Source organism: Trachurus japonicus, chromosome 6 (assembly GCF_045865225.1).
Source record: "Trachurus japonicus isolate A0001 chromosome 6, Traja_1.0".
NCBI classification, from domain to species: Eukaryota; Metazoa; Chordata; class Actinopteri; order Carangiformes; family Carangidae; genus Trachurus; species Trachurus japonicus.
In genome coordinates this window covers 5,410,672-5,429,851 of record NC_140912.1, presented here as the reverse complement: position 1 = coordinate 5,429,851, position 19,180 = coordinate 5,410,672, and the positions used below count along the sequence as shown (strand labels likewise).

Genomic DNA, 19,180 nt, shown 5'->3' with positions numbered 1-19,180 from the left:
ATTATATACAATGAGGTAAGCGAAGCAGGGTGCAGGATGATTTACTGGCTGTATGTGTCATATTTCGTGCAGTGCTGGGAGATGGATTACACAACCAAATTGTGTCATGTAAGGTCAGTGACTGAGATTCTAACCAGTGTTTTTATTGCCAATGCTTAAAGCCTTGACTTTTCTGTATTCTGTATGTTTTCAGCCTGTTGAGCTGTAACTATACAGTTAATGAAACATCCAAACAAGGTCATGTTCTCAGATCTTATCACAGAGAGGTCAATAAATCACTCACCACAGGAAAAATTATGTTTGAATTTCAGTTTGTGTGCTGCTCTGGGCTTTTTGTGACTGTTGAAATGTTCAGTAATCTTTCCCTATCTTAAATGTAATTAAGACAGAGATTTATTAAAATAACTAATTCATTAAAATATTCCCACTGTTTTCCAGCAAATTTCCTGAAAGCTTTCTTGAAAGAGAGACTGAAAGTTTCTTAATTATTGCTGATATCTAGCTGGAAAATACCACACCATACTGTATATATGTGACCGATGTTGTTGGTTCGGATTTGCCCTAGGCGAGGATCGAACCTGCGGTCTCCCGCATGGCAGACGACGATGCTAACCGTTTTGCCAAGAAGCCGACAACCACTTGGCAAATGGGTTAGCACGTGTTTTTTATGGGTGAGTGAGTTTACTTCCAGTACCGCTAACCGCCACAACCGGTCACTTCTCCTTACTGGTACCCTCGTGACTGTGGCACACCCACGGACCTCCGTTATATATATATATTAAAATTAGGTTCTTTATTAATATTGCAAAGGTATTAAAGCCTCAGTCCACAGAGAAATGCTTTTTTTTTTTTTTTAATCACATATTTTCAGGAAATGATGAGGTAAGTTGAAAATAACGCAGTAATTTGAGTTTGTTTTTTATGATTTCAAATAACTTTTCACAAACATCTCATCATTTATTTTTACCATTTCTTGGCAGGAGTGGATGTCCATGATAAAACTCTATGTAAAACCACCCTGATGTCCATAAATGGTAGACAGGCCACATTTACAGTGGTGGAGCTGGAACAGCACAATAGGTTTAGTCAGCTATGACCCTTAAGTAACCTCTCTGTAGGAGGGGGAAGAAAGAAAAAAGAGCTATATAGGCACAAGAGAGGAAAGAAAGAAGGATGGATTGAAGGGAAAATGGGGATTGAAGGGAAAATGAGGGGAGAACAAGCTATATTCAGTGCAGGCAAGAGAGAGAGAAAACAGAGATGAGAGAGGTGTGAGAGAGAGTAAAACAGTGCTTGGCACACAGACGGAGTGAGAGAGAGAAGAGGGTGGTGTTTGTTTCCCCTCCTCGGCTCTGCCTCTGGCTTTAAAAAGTGAAACGTCCCTTTGAAGAAGGAGAGAGGGGGGCAGCCCTGTGTTCCCATCCAGCCCGGACTGTAAGGAGCGCTCCATTCACAGTGTTGATGCCAACCAGACACAACACAGAGAGCCAGCCGAGGACCTGACAGAGCACAGGCATGAACGACATCAAGCTGGCACTGCTGGGAAGTCAGGGGGCAGGGAAGTCAGGTGAGTGCCTCTTACTTCATCACATATAAAGAAAAAAACTAAAACAAAAACCTGAGGGTCCTCAGTCTTTTTGTCTTCTGATGCGGGTTAACACAACTATTCATGGCTTTCTCTTTTGATGTTACTGTAAATGTATTTTTTGATGTAGCTATAATAAATCAATAGTTGTCTTGGGGCATGAAGCACTAAAAAAAATGCATGAAATTTTCAAATTTTGTTAAATTAAAAAAAAGAAGTTTGATGTGAAAAATTTAACTTATAGTAACTCATGTTCAAATCTGCTGTTAGGTTTTGAGACTAGAAGCTGTCACACCTCAGTAACCTGGTTCCATCCACATTCAAATGACACTACAGTTCAAAGCTGCATTAATTTAAACCTATTACCTGATTCTGCTACCTCACCACCACCCTACCTGACTCTACCAGACTGAAAATATTGGAAATTTGAATTGAAGTTCTATTTGGTTAAGGATTTAAAGAATGAGAAATATAATATAAACAAAAATGTGAACCCTTTAGAGAAAGACCCTGCATCATAGAGCAAAGGTGAGCTCGACTCATCAGTGTTTGGTTGTTTCACTTAAATCTTAATTTAATGAGGTCATATATCATGTATCTTCTGATCATTATTTTGATTTATAAATGAATTGTGTGCTTCAGTAAAACAGTGAAAAAAACCAGTCCCAGCCTTCTGCCCATGATGAAGTCTTCACATGTCTTGCTGTGTCTATCAGGAACAGTATTCAGAGACATCTGTTGTTGTTAGGGAACTGTTAAAGGTGATAATCAGGTGATAACGAAGCAGCACACGGTGGCACTGTTTCCCTTAAGATACAGAGATTTTTACTGGTGAGTGAAGTTCCACTGAATGACTCCTGCCACTCCTTTGAAGGAAAGTTGACAATTATGGGTAGGCTACATCTTTAGATCGTGACATGTTGAATCTTTAAACGAGTCAAAATGAACAGCGTCTTCTGGGACCAAATTGTTTAACATTTATAAAAGCTTGATTTATCACCATATTTTCAGGAGAACCTACCTCTCCTGAAAAAAGTTACATAACCAGGAGAAATATATGAGTTGTTGGCTCCATTAGTGGATGTTTAACTGAAATAATGATATTATTTCTGCCTGGAGACAAACTTAAATGAAAAGTCATCTGTCACACAACTGATTTCCAGGTTGGAGAGGGGAAACGGCAGCCTATACAGAGGTTGAATCAAGCAGTCAGTGCTCCGCTGTAGGGCAGCTGCAACGGCCCACCAGGGCTTTTGTTTACAATTAACTAGATTAAGCTCTTTTCTTTGGTTTAATTCCCCCCATACACTTGATTGGTGCCACTCTTCTGTGTGGTCTAAACAACTCCCCAGAATCCATCAGCTTATTAAGACTTTCAATAGTTCATGTGATTGTCCCTTAATGCTATGAGCCAAACACCGTCCTGTCTGCTGTCCAGTCTTTGTGGAGGCAGTTATGACTGATCAGCTCTGTGCCGTGTCACAACTTCACAAAACATTGGGACGTCTTCATTCTCGTACTTGGACAGTGAAGTGGAGCTGTTACCGTGGAGATGCTTTACTCTCTGCAGGATGCACTGGAGGTCCAAGTTTACATTTATTGTGTTTCCCTCTCTCATTGTTCTCACTTGTTGCTTTCAATGCAAAGGTCTATACCTTTATGCTTTTTATGCTTCTGTTCTGACAATTGAAGCGTTAACAATCCTACCTATGAAGCTTTTAGCTGCGATCTGGACAGAAAGGCTGAATAAAAACAAGTCAGAAATTTAAGGTGCTAGTAGCGATGAATGGGCCCTTGGGCTGATGTGCACCTTAGGGGTGTACATCCCTGTGAGTGCTTGCAGCAGCACGTTAACACAGCTGTACATTGCACCCACTGTTTGTGGGTTTTTTTTTATTCTCTGGAGCTGAATTCATTGTTTGACTGCTCCAGGAAAAAGCAGCTGCAAACTTTCAGCTTCAGCTAATAATGTAACTGTTCTACCTTCTGTGGTCTCTCTCTCTCACAGTAAAACACAGAAGAAAAAAAACACCCAAATAACCCCAAATATTCTGCTCAGTTACAAGAAACCACACAAGTGTTATTATGGAGCTTCATCAATGTTAAGGTAAGGTAATAAGGTAAACTAGAAAATTTCCTCTGGGAAATTTTGATAGGGCCACGGGAGCTATACAGCCGGGGTCGCCATCTCTGTCAACATGGGAATCAAACCCATGATCTTATGGTCAAGATCAGCTCTGTGATCAGACAGACACATAATCATCTTTCACTGAGCACTGATATGGAGGAGCTGTAATCACCTGTGTACAGCTCCTCCATATCCGTGCTCAGTGCTGGTGTTCATAAACATGTTCACGAGCTCCAGGTGGATTGTTTATGAATCTTAACGAGCTCTGGCCTGAGTCTCAGAGGTTACCACGGCAACTTGAGGTGGTTGCCAATGACGATAGGGCCCCCCCAGGCTGAGGCAGACAGAAACGTGGAGAAAAAGAGTGATTTTCTGCCTCTGCACTGGTCTCACATTTGGGCTTACTCTGACAAAACGGTAGCTCCTATCAGAAAAAAACACAGACGTGAGCGTCACAAGGACTTCTAAGCACTTTGGTGTGATTTTGGTGTTTCTATAGTAAATATTTTGCAGAAACGTGCGAGTTTAAAACAGGGGTCTGTTCTGCTTCTCTCAGAAAATCTTTGTAGTAGAGTCAATGAGGAGCAGAGACAGACGTGGCCGCACTTAGAGGCTTACAATTCAAATTCTGTAAATCTCTCAGATATTCTGAGCACATCGGGAGAGACAGAACAAGTTTGTCTACAAATTTGGAAAAAATCATGTGTGTAGAGTGTAAATTGTGTCTGGGAGGAGTGTGGAAATAGAAAAGTTTCAGAAGATTTCAGACAACTTCTCCCACTAAGCGATGATGTCACCCACTCTGACGCGAACATTCTACGCAATACACACCCATTATAATCTCATAATTTCTCCAAAAATGATCATGATCATTGATCAGTGATTGATCAAAAACTATACGACCTATTGAAACGTGGAATAATACACTAATACACAAGACTTCTGTCTACTGTTTAAAGTTCAAATGAAGTCTCTAGTTGAAAGTATGCCTGAGCAGTAGACGTTTGTAAAACTCCAATGACTGTTCTTTTTCGCTCTTTTTTTTCACAACAACATGAAAGCAGAGGGAATCGTCCTGCTCACATGAGACCATACGTATATTTTCACCAGGTCACACATGTGTGTCCTCCTGAGTTTAGGTTAGCTTTCACACATGTTCAGGCCATCAAAAAAGCATTTTTTTCAGGAGAAGAAAAAGAAGAAGGAGCAAGAAGAAACTGAAGAATTACAAAAAGCCCTTGTAAAGAGAAGGTTAAAAGACCACATAGGAGTGTGTTATGTACCAATCAGTGGCTCCAGAAGCTGTGCTACTGTGCCTTTAGGCTTTGTATTTCCCAGCATGCATGTGCCATAATAACCAGGGAGCTCTGTGACCGCTCAGTCCCACAGTGGTTGAAACTTCAGCTTTTATTTAAAACTGATATCCATGGAACTAAAGATGGCCCAGACACTCAGTTACATGTTGCTCTCATAATGTAACTGTTCAACTCGCCAAATATGCACACAGACCCTCCAGCCAAGCCATGAAGCCTCTTTCATGTGAGGCTATAGTTTCACCTCAGAGACTGTTGGCATCGTGTTGGGCTGTTATTCCCTCACGACTGCCACCTGTGACGGATGAGAGTGAATTGATGCCATGACTCATTCTGTTGTGTTTTATTTCATCTATTTCCTGCAGCTGTCCTGGTGCGGTTCCTGACCAGGCGCTTCATCGGTGAATATGCCTCCAACACCAGTAAGTGTTTCCAGATTCGATGAAACGGTGCCTTTGTTAGTACTTGGTCTTGGTCCCGGAGAACACAAATCATCCACAGACACCGTGGATGTGGCTGCTGAGTCACTTGGTGTGCACAAATTGTAGCCCTGTGGTAGGTAGACATCCGTAAAAAAAAAAAAAAAAAAAAAAAAAGTCTTTGGCTATGTTTGGCAAAAACTTAAACTGTAAACAGCATTAATGGTGAAGAGTGTTTACAACTCTACAACTCTTTCAGTAATCAAAGGAGAATGACATTAGCAGCCTGTCTATTGACATACTGACACATCTGATGGAATGTGCACATGCATCTGTATTTGCCGACCAATGGGAGCGCACTCTTTAATCTTCCATCATGGGCCAGATTCTCTGAAGTCTGAAAACAAGATGTTAACAGGCCCCATTTTTAAAGGAACTGTCATTTTGGGAAGTATGTTATTTTTCTATGTCTAACTTTGTCTAACTTTCTCTAAAAGGCAACGATACCCTCTATAATTTCACTTTAACTCCTTAAAAAAAAAAAAACCCTAAATCTTTGTTTGTCTTTTGTTGTTGCTTACATTTAACTGTGTCTGTCCTCATCACAGATTCCTTATACCATAAAAGGTTGTCCATCGATGGCAGGCAGCTGAACCTGGAGGTTTTTGATCCGTGCTCTCAGGTACAGCACACCTCAAACATATCTTACATGGCCAAACCACCCATGCTTTTGCATAGTTTACTATATTAGAAGAGCAGAGCTGCAGGGAGGACTCCAAACTCTCCTGTTTTGAGTTCATGATGCATTTCAGTCTGGAAATGCATTTAAGATATGGATAAGAAGGAGCAGGTTATATCAAAATATCTTGTCTGTTATGTTCACCTTTGAGCAGGTGTTGGTTTTTCCATAGTGAGGGTTTGATTGCAGTTCATAAGGTTTGTTTGAATGCAGTGTGTATGTCTTTGTATGTGTGTGCTTTGCTGAAAATACAGAGAGAGAAACCTGCTACTCCGAGGGCCATGTTTTTTTAAGTATTATTTTTCAGTTCACTGGCTGAAATAGTTTTTAAAGCCAAGCTAAGGTGGAATTTTTGGAATCCATTCAGCCAAAGTGGAAACATCATTATTTCTTGTTTTGGAGCAATAAGAATTCCACATAACAACAACAGAAGACTGGCAGAGGAACCTGCAGTCTGTGACCTTGACTGAACCACGGTCAGATATTTACACTGGGCCGGCATGTGTGTGTTGGGAATCCAAAAGGGTTTATGAGAATATCCTGAGGCAATGTATGCCCGTGGTTGTCTCTTTGAAGAATAGAGTCATAACCTGCTCACTTCTCCTTGAACAAAGACCAAAGAGCTAAGAGGCCTTTTACTGCAGAGTTAGTATTTTATTGGAATACCCCCTTGGTTCAGCAGAACAAGAGCCGGTCATTGTCTTTGTTGGTTAAACTCACTGTAACTTCACCCCCTCATAAGACACAGTGAGTGGATACCCTCACCCCCTGACCTGGAATGCATAAAGAAAGAATGGAGTCAATAAAGACAGAGGGATGAGTGGATTTTTACAGTGCTGAGGCATCACAGTTTGAGGGCTCAGACGTTTCCTTGGGCCTCTTGTTGGCCACACTGTTTATTTGTCATCAAGGTCAAAACATACTGTATTTCCTAGTTCCTAGTTTCACCTTTAGAGATGGGTGCTTCTCATTCTACCTCTGTCTGCACAACCTCAACTTACACATCCATGTAGATTTGCTACTTCATCATTACAGTGGTTAGTTTAGTCTCATCTGCTCATTACATACTGTTCCATTAGTAATAACAGTAACCCTTTACAATAAGGGCCCCTTAATTAACGTTAGTTAGTACATTATTAAGCATGAATTAACTGTTTACAGATATATTAACAATCATTATTATGTATTACTTAGGATTAGGAAACACATTAATTAATGTAGTAAGCAGTTAATTAATGATTTCTACTCAAAGTTAGTTCATAAATTATTAAGTAATAATAAAAGTTGAATAATGTAATTAGTTATCATTATGTATGCATTACTCAGCATTAATTAACACATTAGTTTATATATTAATGCTTAATAATGTACTAACTAATGTTAATTAAGGGACCCTTATTGTAAAGTGTCAATAATTCTTCATCTGATTTGTATTAGTTATAATTACCTTTGTACTGCAGTTGTATTGTCGATTGTAAATTAAATTCTGGATACCTCAGTTGCAAATTTAGGATTAATGAAGTATCTGTACATCAAAATGACGCTGGCGCAGTTCAAGGTAACAAGAACAGGAATATAGAACTAGTCCAGAGCTACATACATTCAGTTCAATATGCTAAAACTAATAGTCTCATAATACAAACTGCAGTTCTGCAGTAAATCCTCCCAGCTTCTGTTGTATTACAAGTATCCTCATATTCAATGTTGTGTTGATTCAACCTATGGTCATTTTAAAAGCGGCACTTTTTGAGTTACAAACAGGTGTTTCTATTATTTTGACCACTGTAATTATATCAAAGAGGGAACCTTTACAGCTCTCTGTATGCAATACAAGTCATGAATGAAAGCCTTAGACTCAGTGGCATGTCTCAGTTTGTCTACAGACAGTTCAGAAGGTGTGTTTAGCTATGGTCAGGCTCCTGTCTGTTAACTAACTCTGTCACAACTATCAACCATGTCTGAAGAATCAGCCAATAAGGAACAAGTTTGGAGTCTACTGGTGCTTTGAGCTGACAACATACAGTACAGCCCAGAGATAGTTTTGCAGTTACAATAAATTACATTTCACCCTTAATAAAGACGCAAGCAGGGCCGTTGCTAGGAATTCTGGGCCCCCTGAAAGAATACTAAAATGGGCTCCTGCCCCCTGACTTTTCCACTTTTTTCTCTTAGACTATGTATGTATTATCATTTTTTATTTAGCTTACTTTGTTTTGATGCTAATGCAGCATTACTATGAGTATCAGTCAGGGTCTTATGCAGAATAATTCAGTCATACAAAGATTAGACTACTGGGGTTTTTTGTGGGCCCTGAATTATCATCACCTTTCTCCCCTACACAACGACCCTAGAAGCCAGTGGTGGATGATGGGGGGTTGAATTTGTGGAAGAATTTTATTCATGAATTAGTGAATGGATGTTAATGGGAATCAAGGTCCAAGTTGGTGGTGGTCTACTTGATTCACATGGAACGCACTACTTAATTCAGTCTGGTGGTGATGAGGAATGGAACAAATGGAAATACTGTATGAGAGAAACAGAGAGAGAACATTCAAAAATGACACAAGTGAATACCACGTTTACATGATGTTTTTAAAGCGGAATTAATTATTCTGAATTAAATAGTTCGGAATTAAAATATTTTCCTTCGAGTTTACATGGACATAATAATTCCGAATTAGGGTTTACATGGAAAACACGTTAAATCGCCTTTATTTAATTCTGCTCAACGTCTGGAGGTCGGGAAGCGTTCTGATTGGACAGAGGGTACACGTGTTTACGTATTTACGTCTACCGGAAGAAAACAAACTCCATTCTCAGTGTGTGAAGTGAACAGAGCTGCAGCCGCGAGCCACTCCGCTGCTCCTAAACTTAACAACAACTTAGAAGCAGAAAGTTTCTCCTCCTAACTGCCAGGATGGCCTTCCCTGGGTGTGTGAGCCTGGCCGCCCCCGCCGCCGCCACTGCTACGGCGGGGAAGGCGAAGCTCACTGATCGCCTTCCCCGCCTGACCTCCCCCAGCAGTGGCGGCGCCGGGCTCACACACCCTCATTGCCAGGATCGCCTTCCCCGGTGTGTGAGCCACCGGCGGCCGGGCACCGGGGTCTGTGGGGCGGGTTCATGAAGCCTGGTTGTCCAGACCAGCAATCGCTCTGGTCCCGACATGACTCACTCACAACACTGCGGCTGTAATGTTATGTTGTGTGTGTTGTAGCCTACTTTTCACGGTTAAATTATCACTGCGACACACACAGAGAGCGGCGAGTCAGTTAATACGCATGCGTAGAACGACAGGAATTAATTTTAAAAAGAATAAACGTTTACATGATAGAGGAATTAATTAATTCCGATTTAAAATAGGAATAAACCACCCACTTAATTCGGAATTAAGTTTAAATCCGAATTATATTTTCACTCGGAATTAAGTGTTTACATGATCTTTTTAAAGCGGAATTAACTTTAATTCAGAATTAAATGATTTTAATTCGGAATTAAAGCTCTCATGTAAACGGGGCTTGACAAAGCAAGTGTGTGACGTTGGGTTGAGCAGAAGTTAGATTAACACAAGAAGACACTGCTTGTAGAAGGAAACAGTCCCTCTGACTACACTTCATTAGAACTAATGCAGCCTGTTGATGACTTTTTACCTGCTTAACCCTAACCCTAAAAATAGTAAAAAACACATATTTGTTATCTACTGTATATTTAACCTTGTCAGTGTGATTCCAGAACTAAAGCACGTGTTGTTGTGGACAGGGCTCGGAGGCCAGGTGTATACTGGAGGAGCCGGTGGACTGGGGAGATGGCTTTGTGGTTGTGTACAACATCAGTGACCGCACTTCTTTCATCAATGCCAAGAACATCCTGCAGCAGATTCGGGAGACACGCACAGACAACTGCAAAGGGTCAGAAGCAACACACTGAGGATGTTTTGTCATGAGGTGGTTGAAAGAGTGGGCAGAAGCTGGAAAACCTCAAAAAGTTGAGACACAGACGATCAGAGTGTGAACTGTTTCTCCCATAGTTTGTGAAACTGAAAGGAAGTATTTAGGACCTGTAAACACTGGAGGAAAACAGAACCAACCAGAGCATGGTTACTGTCTTTGAAGATGAGAAGTTTGGAGTTTGAAGAATGCTGGGAGTCTTGACTGGCTCTGACCAACTGATTAATGATTCACAGCAAACCTGTAGGCATCAAAATCTGGTCTGCTGCAAAATGGGCCCAACACATCCATCGAGCTGCCTGTCATGTCCTGATAACACAGAGGAGAGATTTATTTATTCACTGACAAGTATTTAACGCAGGTCAGTGATCAGTATTTGATGAAGATAAGGCCGAAGATATTGGACCCACTTATGTTTATGTGCATGTACAGTTAAGACTAAGGAGCTGGTTATTGTAGGTCACCAGAGAATTGGTGAAGATCCTCCACCTGCAATGATTAATGATCAGCAGGTTGAAACAGTGCAGGAGTTGAAATACTTAGGAATGTTTTTTGATTGTACTTTGAGTTTTACTTTCAACACCGAGTATATTTTTAAAAAGGCAATGCAGTGTTCGCATCTTATCAGGAAATTGAACTCATTTTATGTGAGTAAGAACATTTTGGAGCTGGTCTATCAAAGTCTTGTAGAAAGTGTTCTAAGAATATTTATAAAAAGTCATCCATACCTGATGCAATTACATTACTAAATTCCTACATCTACATCACTTTTTATTGTTATGTGTAGTGAATATTGTGTTATTTATTGGTAACACTTTACAATAAGGGTCCCTTAATTAATGTTAGTTTGTACATTATTAAGCATTAATATTTAAACTAATGAGTTAATTAATTCTGAGTAATGCATATATAATGATAACTAATTACATCATTCAACTTTTATTATTACTTAATAATTTATTAACTAACTTTGAGTAGTAAACATTAATTAACTGCTTACTAATAGGTTACATTATTTAATGTGTTTCCTAATCCTAAGTAATACATACAATAATATAATAATGATTGTTAATATATTAGAGGGTGGAGATAAAATCACTCCACGTCCTTCACATTCACTCCCCCCATGTGTGTGTGTGTGTGTGTTCCAGGGACACGGAGGTTCCTGTGTGTCTGGTGGGCAACAAGCAGGACCTGTGCCACACCCGGCAGGTCCGTGAAGACGAGGGCCGCTGCCTGGCTCAGGAGAACCGCTGCTGTTTCCAGGAGGTGTCGGCCGCAGAGAGCTACCAGGACATCGCCAACCTCTTCACGCAGCTCATCCGACAGGTGATGGAGCACCTGAAGTACCGAGCCGACCGGCGACGCTACAGCGGCTCCAAGTCTATGGCCAAACTCATCAACAACGTGTTTGGCAAGAGGAGGAAGTCAGTGTGATGATGATGATGATCGGGTGCAGGGATTGTGTTGTTGTCTATGCAGCCACATCAAAGGGAATTGTAGAGTTTCCTGACAGCGACCTTGTGTTCACACAGTGAGCAACATCCATGGTTGGAGGCAGATACTGTACACATGTTTGGCAAGTGTTGTGCTGGTTGTTGCTTTGGTTTCTGCTTTGGGTTAGTCTGGGGCCGTTGACTCCAGGGCGAGAGAGACAGGCCTTTCCGTCAAAATAAAAGCACCAAGGTAATAAAATGTAGTGAAACTCTTTAATTTAAGGAATATAATTTACAAGAAAGTCCTAGAGCCATTAAGTTAACATTTAGCTTCTGTTGTATTACAAGTTAATGTCTATTTTATAAGATTTATGTTGGTGAACACTTTTACTTTGGTGAATTTGGTGATTTCCGATTCCATTAGAAAAATTCAGAGTTAACAGACACCTCGCCTCTCTGAAGTAGTGTTGTGACGTTCACGAACGAACCGATTCTATTGAACGGCTCGTTAACATGAACGATGGGAACCGAGTCACAGCTGGGAACCGTTCTTTTTTTTTTACGTCTCTGTGTGTTCAGAACAGTCAATTGAAGCTGCTCCATTGTCTACGTAAGTGGCGTGCAAACTCAGATATTAGTGGGATATCTAATTTTGTATTATTTTGTTCCAAATCTCACCCCATTATTTCCAAGATAAAATGAGTTACCACCAGGCTGGCTTCTTAAAACTTAATAAATATTTAAAAAATCAGTCAAATGAGCCAGTTTTTTGAACGGCTCTTCGAAAGGAACGGCTCACCAAGATCCGGCTCCCCTCAAAGAGCCATAAATCCCATCTCTACTCTGAAGAGCCTTGACGCGAGGCTAGCTTTGGGTTGGGATGACCTGTTTAGGATCAGAGGTTATTGCTGAACTGGGTAGAGGCTCCTAACCACGGGGACAGGACCCTGAGGATGGGTCATGTTTAGAACTTTCTCTCATTTCTGTCTTTGTGTTGTTATTCGATTTTACATCCCCACAAAGATGGAAAGAGGCTGTTCATCACTGTGGTTTCTCTCATAAAACAAACTCATCAGACAGTTCATGTGTTCGTGGAGGTCTGCAGGACTGATTAGCCAGTGATGAGTGGATGACAATGAAATGTTTCAGCTGTGGGCAACTTTCCTAAGACTAACATATATACTGGTACGTGTGTTGACCATGCACAAAGCATCTCCCTCATCACTGTGCTCACAGTGTGGACTGACTGCAGCGCGCTGACTGAATGTGTCAACAGCCTTTAAGACAGCTGTGTCAGTGTTAAACTGCTTTGTGCACACAGTGTGTCCTCACTTCAGTGCTACACAGCTGAATGGATGGTTTTCTGTTGTATTAAATGAACATTGTATAGAAATACTGACAGTTTTACTGTTTGTAATTATACCACTCATTGGAAGCCAGAGCCTCTATTAATCCTGTTGATTGTACTTACAGCTTGATTGACCTCCAAGGGGCCCTGTGATATAACATCTCATTTTGAGCCCCACAGTGGCAGATTCAATATTTCCCCTAGCTTGCCGCTTGTTTTGGACTTTGGACTCTTGTTTTCTTTAGTTCCTGTTTTATTTTGAAGTTCCTGTCTTGTCTTCCTGTGTTCTCCCGCCTGTTTGATTACCTCATGTGTCTCACCTGTGTCTGATTGCACCACCTGTGTCTCGTTTCCTCGTGTATATAACCTCTGTGTTTCCCTTTGTCTCATGTCGGTTCATTTGTGGTTGGGAGTTTCCTGTGTTCCTGTGTCGTGTCCAGTCCGGTAGAATAAAGCCCTTTTTATTCTTATGCCTGTTCCGGTCAGTCTGCGTTTGGGTCCTGCAATTCCTGAAAAACGTGACAAACATCCTCTAGACCCTCACATTCACTGAGGAGAAACTCCATATAAAAGGGGAAATAAGATCAGCCTTTACACAGTTTTGTAACGTTAGACACATTAAAATATTAATCAATGTAAATGTTTTATATGTATACATGTCAGATTTATTGATGATAAAAACCTTTTTTTCCCCCCACAATTAATCAAGTTATGTGCATGGAAGTCATTCTCCATTCCTTACTGTTCATGTTAAAGGATTTCTTTAAAATGTAATACAATAAAGTATGTTACCATTTCATCTGATGTCATGTTAGATGTGATCATTCTTGTATTTGATCTTTTTCCAGCAGCAGATGAGAACCCAAAGCTTTAAAATGAAAAATACAAAACAGAAAAAACCTATGAAGGACATGAACACATTCAACGCTGTGCTGTTGTTCTTTTTGAATCCAGTTATGTCACCATAATGCTACAGAAAGAATGTACCACACATTGTGTAAAATAAGTAGGTAAAACATGTAGTCAGCACTTTGTAGATGAATGTTCCTTTTGTAAATACTGTAAAAACACTGGTTGTTCCAGAGGAAATTAAAGTTAAACATTGCCTAATCAGACGCTTATTTTAGTTCCTCTGAAGGCTGACTCTTTCATTTTGAGCTTAGCTCTAATTAGATGACCGTGAGAGGCGGAATTTCACTGAAGCCTTCAGAGAGCAGGAATTTCCTGTGTGCAGCTGCTAAAAATAGCAGGTTTGGAGGCAGGAGAAGTGAGAAATGCACCATTATAACAGTGAATTCTTTGGTCAGCCAAACAAAGCTAGGTTCCTAAGGTTTCCACCAGATGGCAGCACAGTTATCTAAAGCTTACATCATGCTCTCTTTTGAAACTCTGTTGTAATAATTTCGGCGGCCTGATCTATTACACACTTAGCCTACAGTAATCAATTCTGGAGACAATTGGAAATGAACAACAAAACACAAATCAGAGAAATCTAGACTATAGACTAAGTAAAACAAAGAGAAAGTGAATCTCTCCTTTGTTGGAGTAGAGACTGTCTCCAGTGCATCCCTGCTAGATCTCACAGCCACTCCACAGGCAGCTCCTGACCTCCAGTGAGATTGAAGAGACATATCAGCCAAGACAGCCGTACAATATCCAGACCCTCCATCTTCTTGTAGCATGTCACCGTAGAGCTTCTTCACCACCTCAGCAACCTCTACCGGTGTTAGGGAAGAGAATTCCCCTGACTCTTCCATCTCTGCCCCCTCCACAGATAGTGTGTTTCAGGAAAGGTTCAGGAGGAGTGTTTCTTCACCACCCAACGACATCCCCAGTCCGTATCAGCTGTTCTCACTCTCAACTGAATTCAGCCTGGGTCGAGCCATGCCTCCCCTTTTCTGAGTCCCTGATTGGTCCTGAACTTCTTTGAACAAAAGTCTTCCTCCGTGGCCTCCTGAACTCCTCCCACACCTGAGTTTGTGCCACTGCTATGAAGTATGAACAACCTTATGTTCAAACATGGTGTTTGTTCTGCTCAAACTATGCCTAGCAGAGAAGACCAATAACAAAACACCACTCTTTTTTCTGATCAGGCAGGCCGTTCCTCCCAAGCACGGCCATCCAGGTTTCTCTTGGAGCCGCTGTAGCGTCGGCTGTTGGCTCGGTACTTCAGGTGCTCCGTCGCCTGTTGGATGAGCTGTGTGAAGATGTGGGAGATGTCCTGGTAACTCTCTGCAGCCGACACCTCCTGGAAACAACAGCGGTTTTCCTGAGCCAGGTGGATTCCCCTTAAAGACCCCCTCCCATGAAAGTCGTGTTTTTCGTGCTTTTCACATGTTCCTGTGGCATTTTTCTCGTGTTAGAGGACATATCAGCAGAAAAGGAAGTGCAAAATTGCATTTCTGAGTTTTTCTGCCTTCAAATTGCTGTGAACCAATGGCAGACGCAAACTGGCAGTTTCAGGGAGACTGGGGTTGATGTGTCACAGCTCCAGGGGAGGGCACTAGTGCTACAAGCTCCCGCCCCGCTCTGCATCTGGCTCAGAGGTGAACGGTTTGACAGCTCGGTGTAGCTGTAAAGGTATAACACGTATAGCTCACCTGGTAAAGCAGCACCGTGAGCAAGGACTATGTTCCAGTCTGGGATCGAATCCCAGTGTGGAGTTTTACGCTAAACGTTCTGAATCGGTAATTGTACAATGTCCAGCTGTCAGTGAGTGGGGGGAGGTGCGAGGGGGTGGCTCAGCTGGTGCAGAGCAGCGCAGTCTCCGCCCACCCCCCAGAGGTGCATTGCTAATGAGCTGCTGGTGCTGTGCAGAAGGAGAGCTCTGGGAAATGGCACAGGTTTTGTGATTTTGGCTAAAAACTTCATAATCACAATTTAAAGACCACAGAGAATGTTTTAAAATAACCAAAAAGGGTCGCGGGAGGGGGACTTTAAGGACACCACCCAGACTCCTAGAAGGCCAGATATTTTGAACTGCTGTCTAGTGCTGACCCTCAGCTGCATGGAGGCAACCTTCTCATTCAGCGAGGAGAACTGCTTGTGAGTGTTGTGACGCCCGAGTCCAGCCACTCTCCAGGAGTATGGTGGTTCCAGAGACTTTGCTGTGCACGGAGGTGAGGCCAACTACTGTATATCTAGCTGGTGATAAGACCACAGAGTGGCCGTTTCAGTGTGACTGGGCCCCATGGGTCAAAGCCGCCCAACAGACTCAGACAGGCTTCTATCCCAACAATGTTCATCATATTAGATCTGTTGTATGATTTGATCTCTTTCCAGTATGAATGTTTGTGAATGAATACAGATCTAAGGATGAGTTCTCAGGCTGTTTTTATAAACTTAAAACAGGTAACTGATTTTATTGTTGTGGTTCATTCTGAATACAATTTCTCTATATAATTCTCTCCTCTATAAAAATAAAATAAATAAATAAAGCCCCTGTGTCACACAGGAAGTCATGCATTTTACATTTCCAGCAGCAGCAGCAGCAGCAGCAGCAGCAGCAGCAGCAGCAGCAGCAGCAGCAGCAGCAGCAGCAGCAGCAGCTGGCTGACAAAAAAAGAGAAAAAAAAAACAGAAGATAAGAGAAAAGAAAAGAAAAGAAAAGAAAAGAAAAGAAAAGAGCTTCACCTACAGAGACTGAACAGGAAAACTGGGAGACAAGACATCATCATCACCATTGACCTTAACTGACAGTTAATCCTATACTGCTGGAATTAGCAACTTAAATTAGCACAAACTTGTCAGGAAAATGCAAATTAAATAGTAGCAAGGGAAGTGAAATTGTGTGATAAACTCATCTCCTCCCCCCCTTTTTCTTTTCTTTGTCTCAATTTTCCCAGAGAAATGAGGAGAGCAGACGGAGGGAGACACAACCTACAAGTGTGGCCTCATAGCTTCAGGTCAGTGATCTTATTTGGCCCCTGTGTGCTGGAAGAATTGGTTTTGGCTGAGGACAACCATCCGAACCGAGGGGATTGGATGCTGCTGGGACACCGTGAGAGCCAATCAGAAAGGCCATCGATCAGTTCCCCTTAATCTCACAGCTGGTGAGCACATCCCCATTCCAATCTAAAACTAGGCAGCTTAGTCAGACTGACAGGGGATTGGATGACTCCAGAAAAACTTGAACCTCCACAGACATGGATTCACATTAGAGGGGGAGCAGTTTGTCTGGTGCTGATTGAAAATCTGTAAGTTCCATAAAATGTAGAAATAATGTTTATGATAGTTTGTTTCCAATTCAGATAAGTTAATAAAGGAAACAGGTGGAGTTGTCCTGACTGAAACAGTTTGCCTCTCTAACAAGATTTTAAGTCGATCTGAACACTCACTTGGCTGACTCAAGGGGACGGTCGGTCACACTTCACATGCTGCCTCTTGGACATACACATTCATAATAATATACTGAATGAGTTTGTTTCTTGCTGTGAAAAACAAGATGCATCCTCTGAGAAAAGAGAAACAATCTCTGAAATAATTCTGGTGTCACAAGACCTTTAATTAAAAATCGAAGATTGTTTGATGCACAACATCTGGTTCATCTAGTTTGACTAAACAAGAATGTTTTTCGTGGATGTGTTGAATCTGATGAAGCAGTGAATGTCACAGTGAGGGCGTCTGCTAGATCAGAGCCTTGACACAGTGAATCAGAAGAATGAAGACTTATTCCTTAAATGCTGCAGATGTGGGAAAAGAAGAAGTTGAAAACACCATCCACCTACACAGATAAAAGGTTTATCCTGAATATTTTTCTGATTTTATACTCACTTTGTCAGAACTGACTGACTCGAGGCTGGACAACGGAAGGAGGACCACACAAAAATAAGTTAAGTTTACTCAACTAAAGAGAAAACGACTCTTATTCTTAACACAACGACAAGCCCAAAGGGAGAGGAAGCGCGAGAGATCCAGAGGTGACTCTGGCGGCCAACCAGACTCCACCTACCAGGCGCCTGCAGAGAGGCCTGACTGCAGAGGGTTGTCCTACCTCTATGTGGTTATTAATATTTTAATCACAGCAGCCACACTAAGTACAACACACATACACACACTGCATACTCTGATGTGTCAAGTGGAACTTCTGAGTCTAACATAATCAAAGTAAATGCATCATTTAAATCACTTCTGACTATTATTTTCAGTGACATATGCTTTTTTTGTTGAAAGTATAGTTTTATTCCTTTATTAGATAGTACAGTTGAGAGATAGGAAATGGGGAGGCAGAGAGAGGGGGAATGACATGCAGGAAAGGGCCGCCTGATGCTGGATTCAAACTGGGGCCGGCTGTAGCCTCTACACATATACCTACTGCGCCACTCTGCGCCCCAATGCTTTTTAAAATATGTTTATATTCTCTCTTTGCTGTTCTTAGAAAGTTGTTTATTGGCGCAAACAGCTAAAAGGACAATAAAGACACTGATGCAGCACAAAACACTGAACTCCAAACTATAGTCCTTTTGTTGTTGTTTGATGGAAATGTTACCAAATGTTACCTGGCTCTGGGCCAGGACCTCCGTGAAGCCCTGGGCCCCAGGCCAGTGGCTGGTAGGTCTGTTCAGTAATATGTCCATGGGTGTGAGTTTTTATTTATTTATTTATTTTTATTGGTTTATTTGTAACGGGACTCTGCATATTCATGGACATACAATATGTAAATATGGCAGATTTAGCTCTAACGCTAATTTCCATCTACAGTTCTGCAGTTCACACTAAAACAACCTTAGACAAGGACAAGAACAAGAACAAAGCACAACACAATATATCTACTTTTTTATTTTATTTTATTGTTTATTTGACGAGGACAATGCACACATTGTGACGCGCAAATCACATTGTGTAAATATGCCGGATTTAGCTCAAAGCTAATTTCCATCCGTAGTCCTCACAGACGGACAGACATACCATACAAAAGGGTAACAATAGGAAGCTACCTGCGTAAATGTATGAAAAAACATAGTATTAACAGCAGTTACAACAATAAGAAAACAGATAGCAACCTGCATCAATATAAGAGGGGACAGAGTACTAGCAGCAGTTATAAAACCGATAACATGCCATGCAGCGCTGCATGGCATTGTTATCTGCATAAATATAAGAGAAAACAGAATATTATTATTATTAATAATGTATTCTGTTGATTCTTTCACTTTGATGCAGTGACACACCTAAAATGGAACAAGCGAATGTGATATATTTTTTTCAACATGAGTAAGCATGTGTAAAAATTGTGGTCATCACATTCAAAAGGTGTATGTGTTAGAGG

General features: G+C 41.3%; 1 protein-coding gene across 1 annotated transcript; it reads left to right on the top strand.

Annotated features, from left to right (window-relative positions):
* Positions 1 to 1,256: 1,256 nt before the first annotated feature.
* LOC146985444 (ras-related and estrogen-regulated growth inhibitor-like protein A) lies at positions 1,257 to 11,589 on the top strand. The gene is made up of 5 exons (XM_085778431.1): positions 1,257 to 1,567; positions 5,392 to 5,448; positions 6,054 to 6,127; positions 9,941 to 10,089; positions 11,280 to 11,589. The coding sequence occupies exons 1-5, from the start codon at positions 1,516 to 1,518 to the stop codon at positions 11,563 to 11,565; spliced, it is 618 nt and encodes a 205-aa protein (XP_085634557.1). The 5' UTR covers positions 1,257 to 1,515; the 3' UTR covers positions 11,566 to 11,589.
* The last annotated feature ends 7,591 nt before the right edge of the window (positions 11,590 to 19,180 follow it).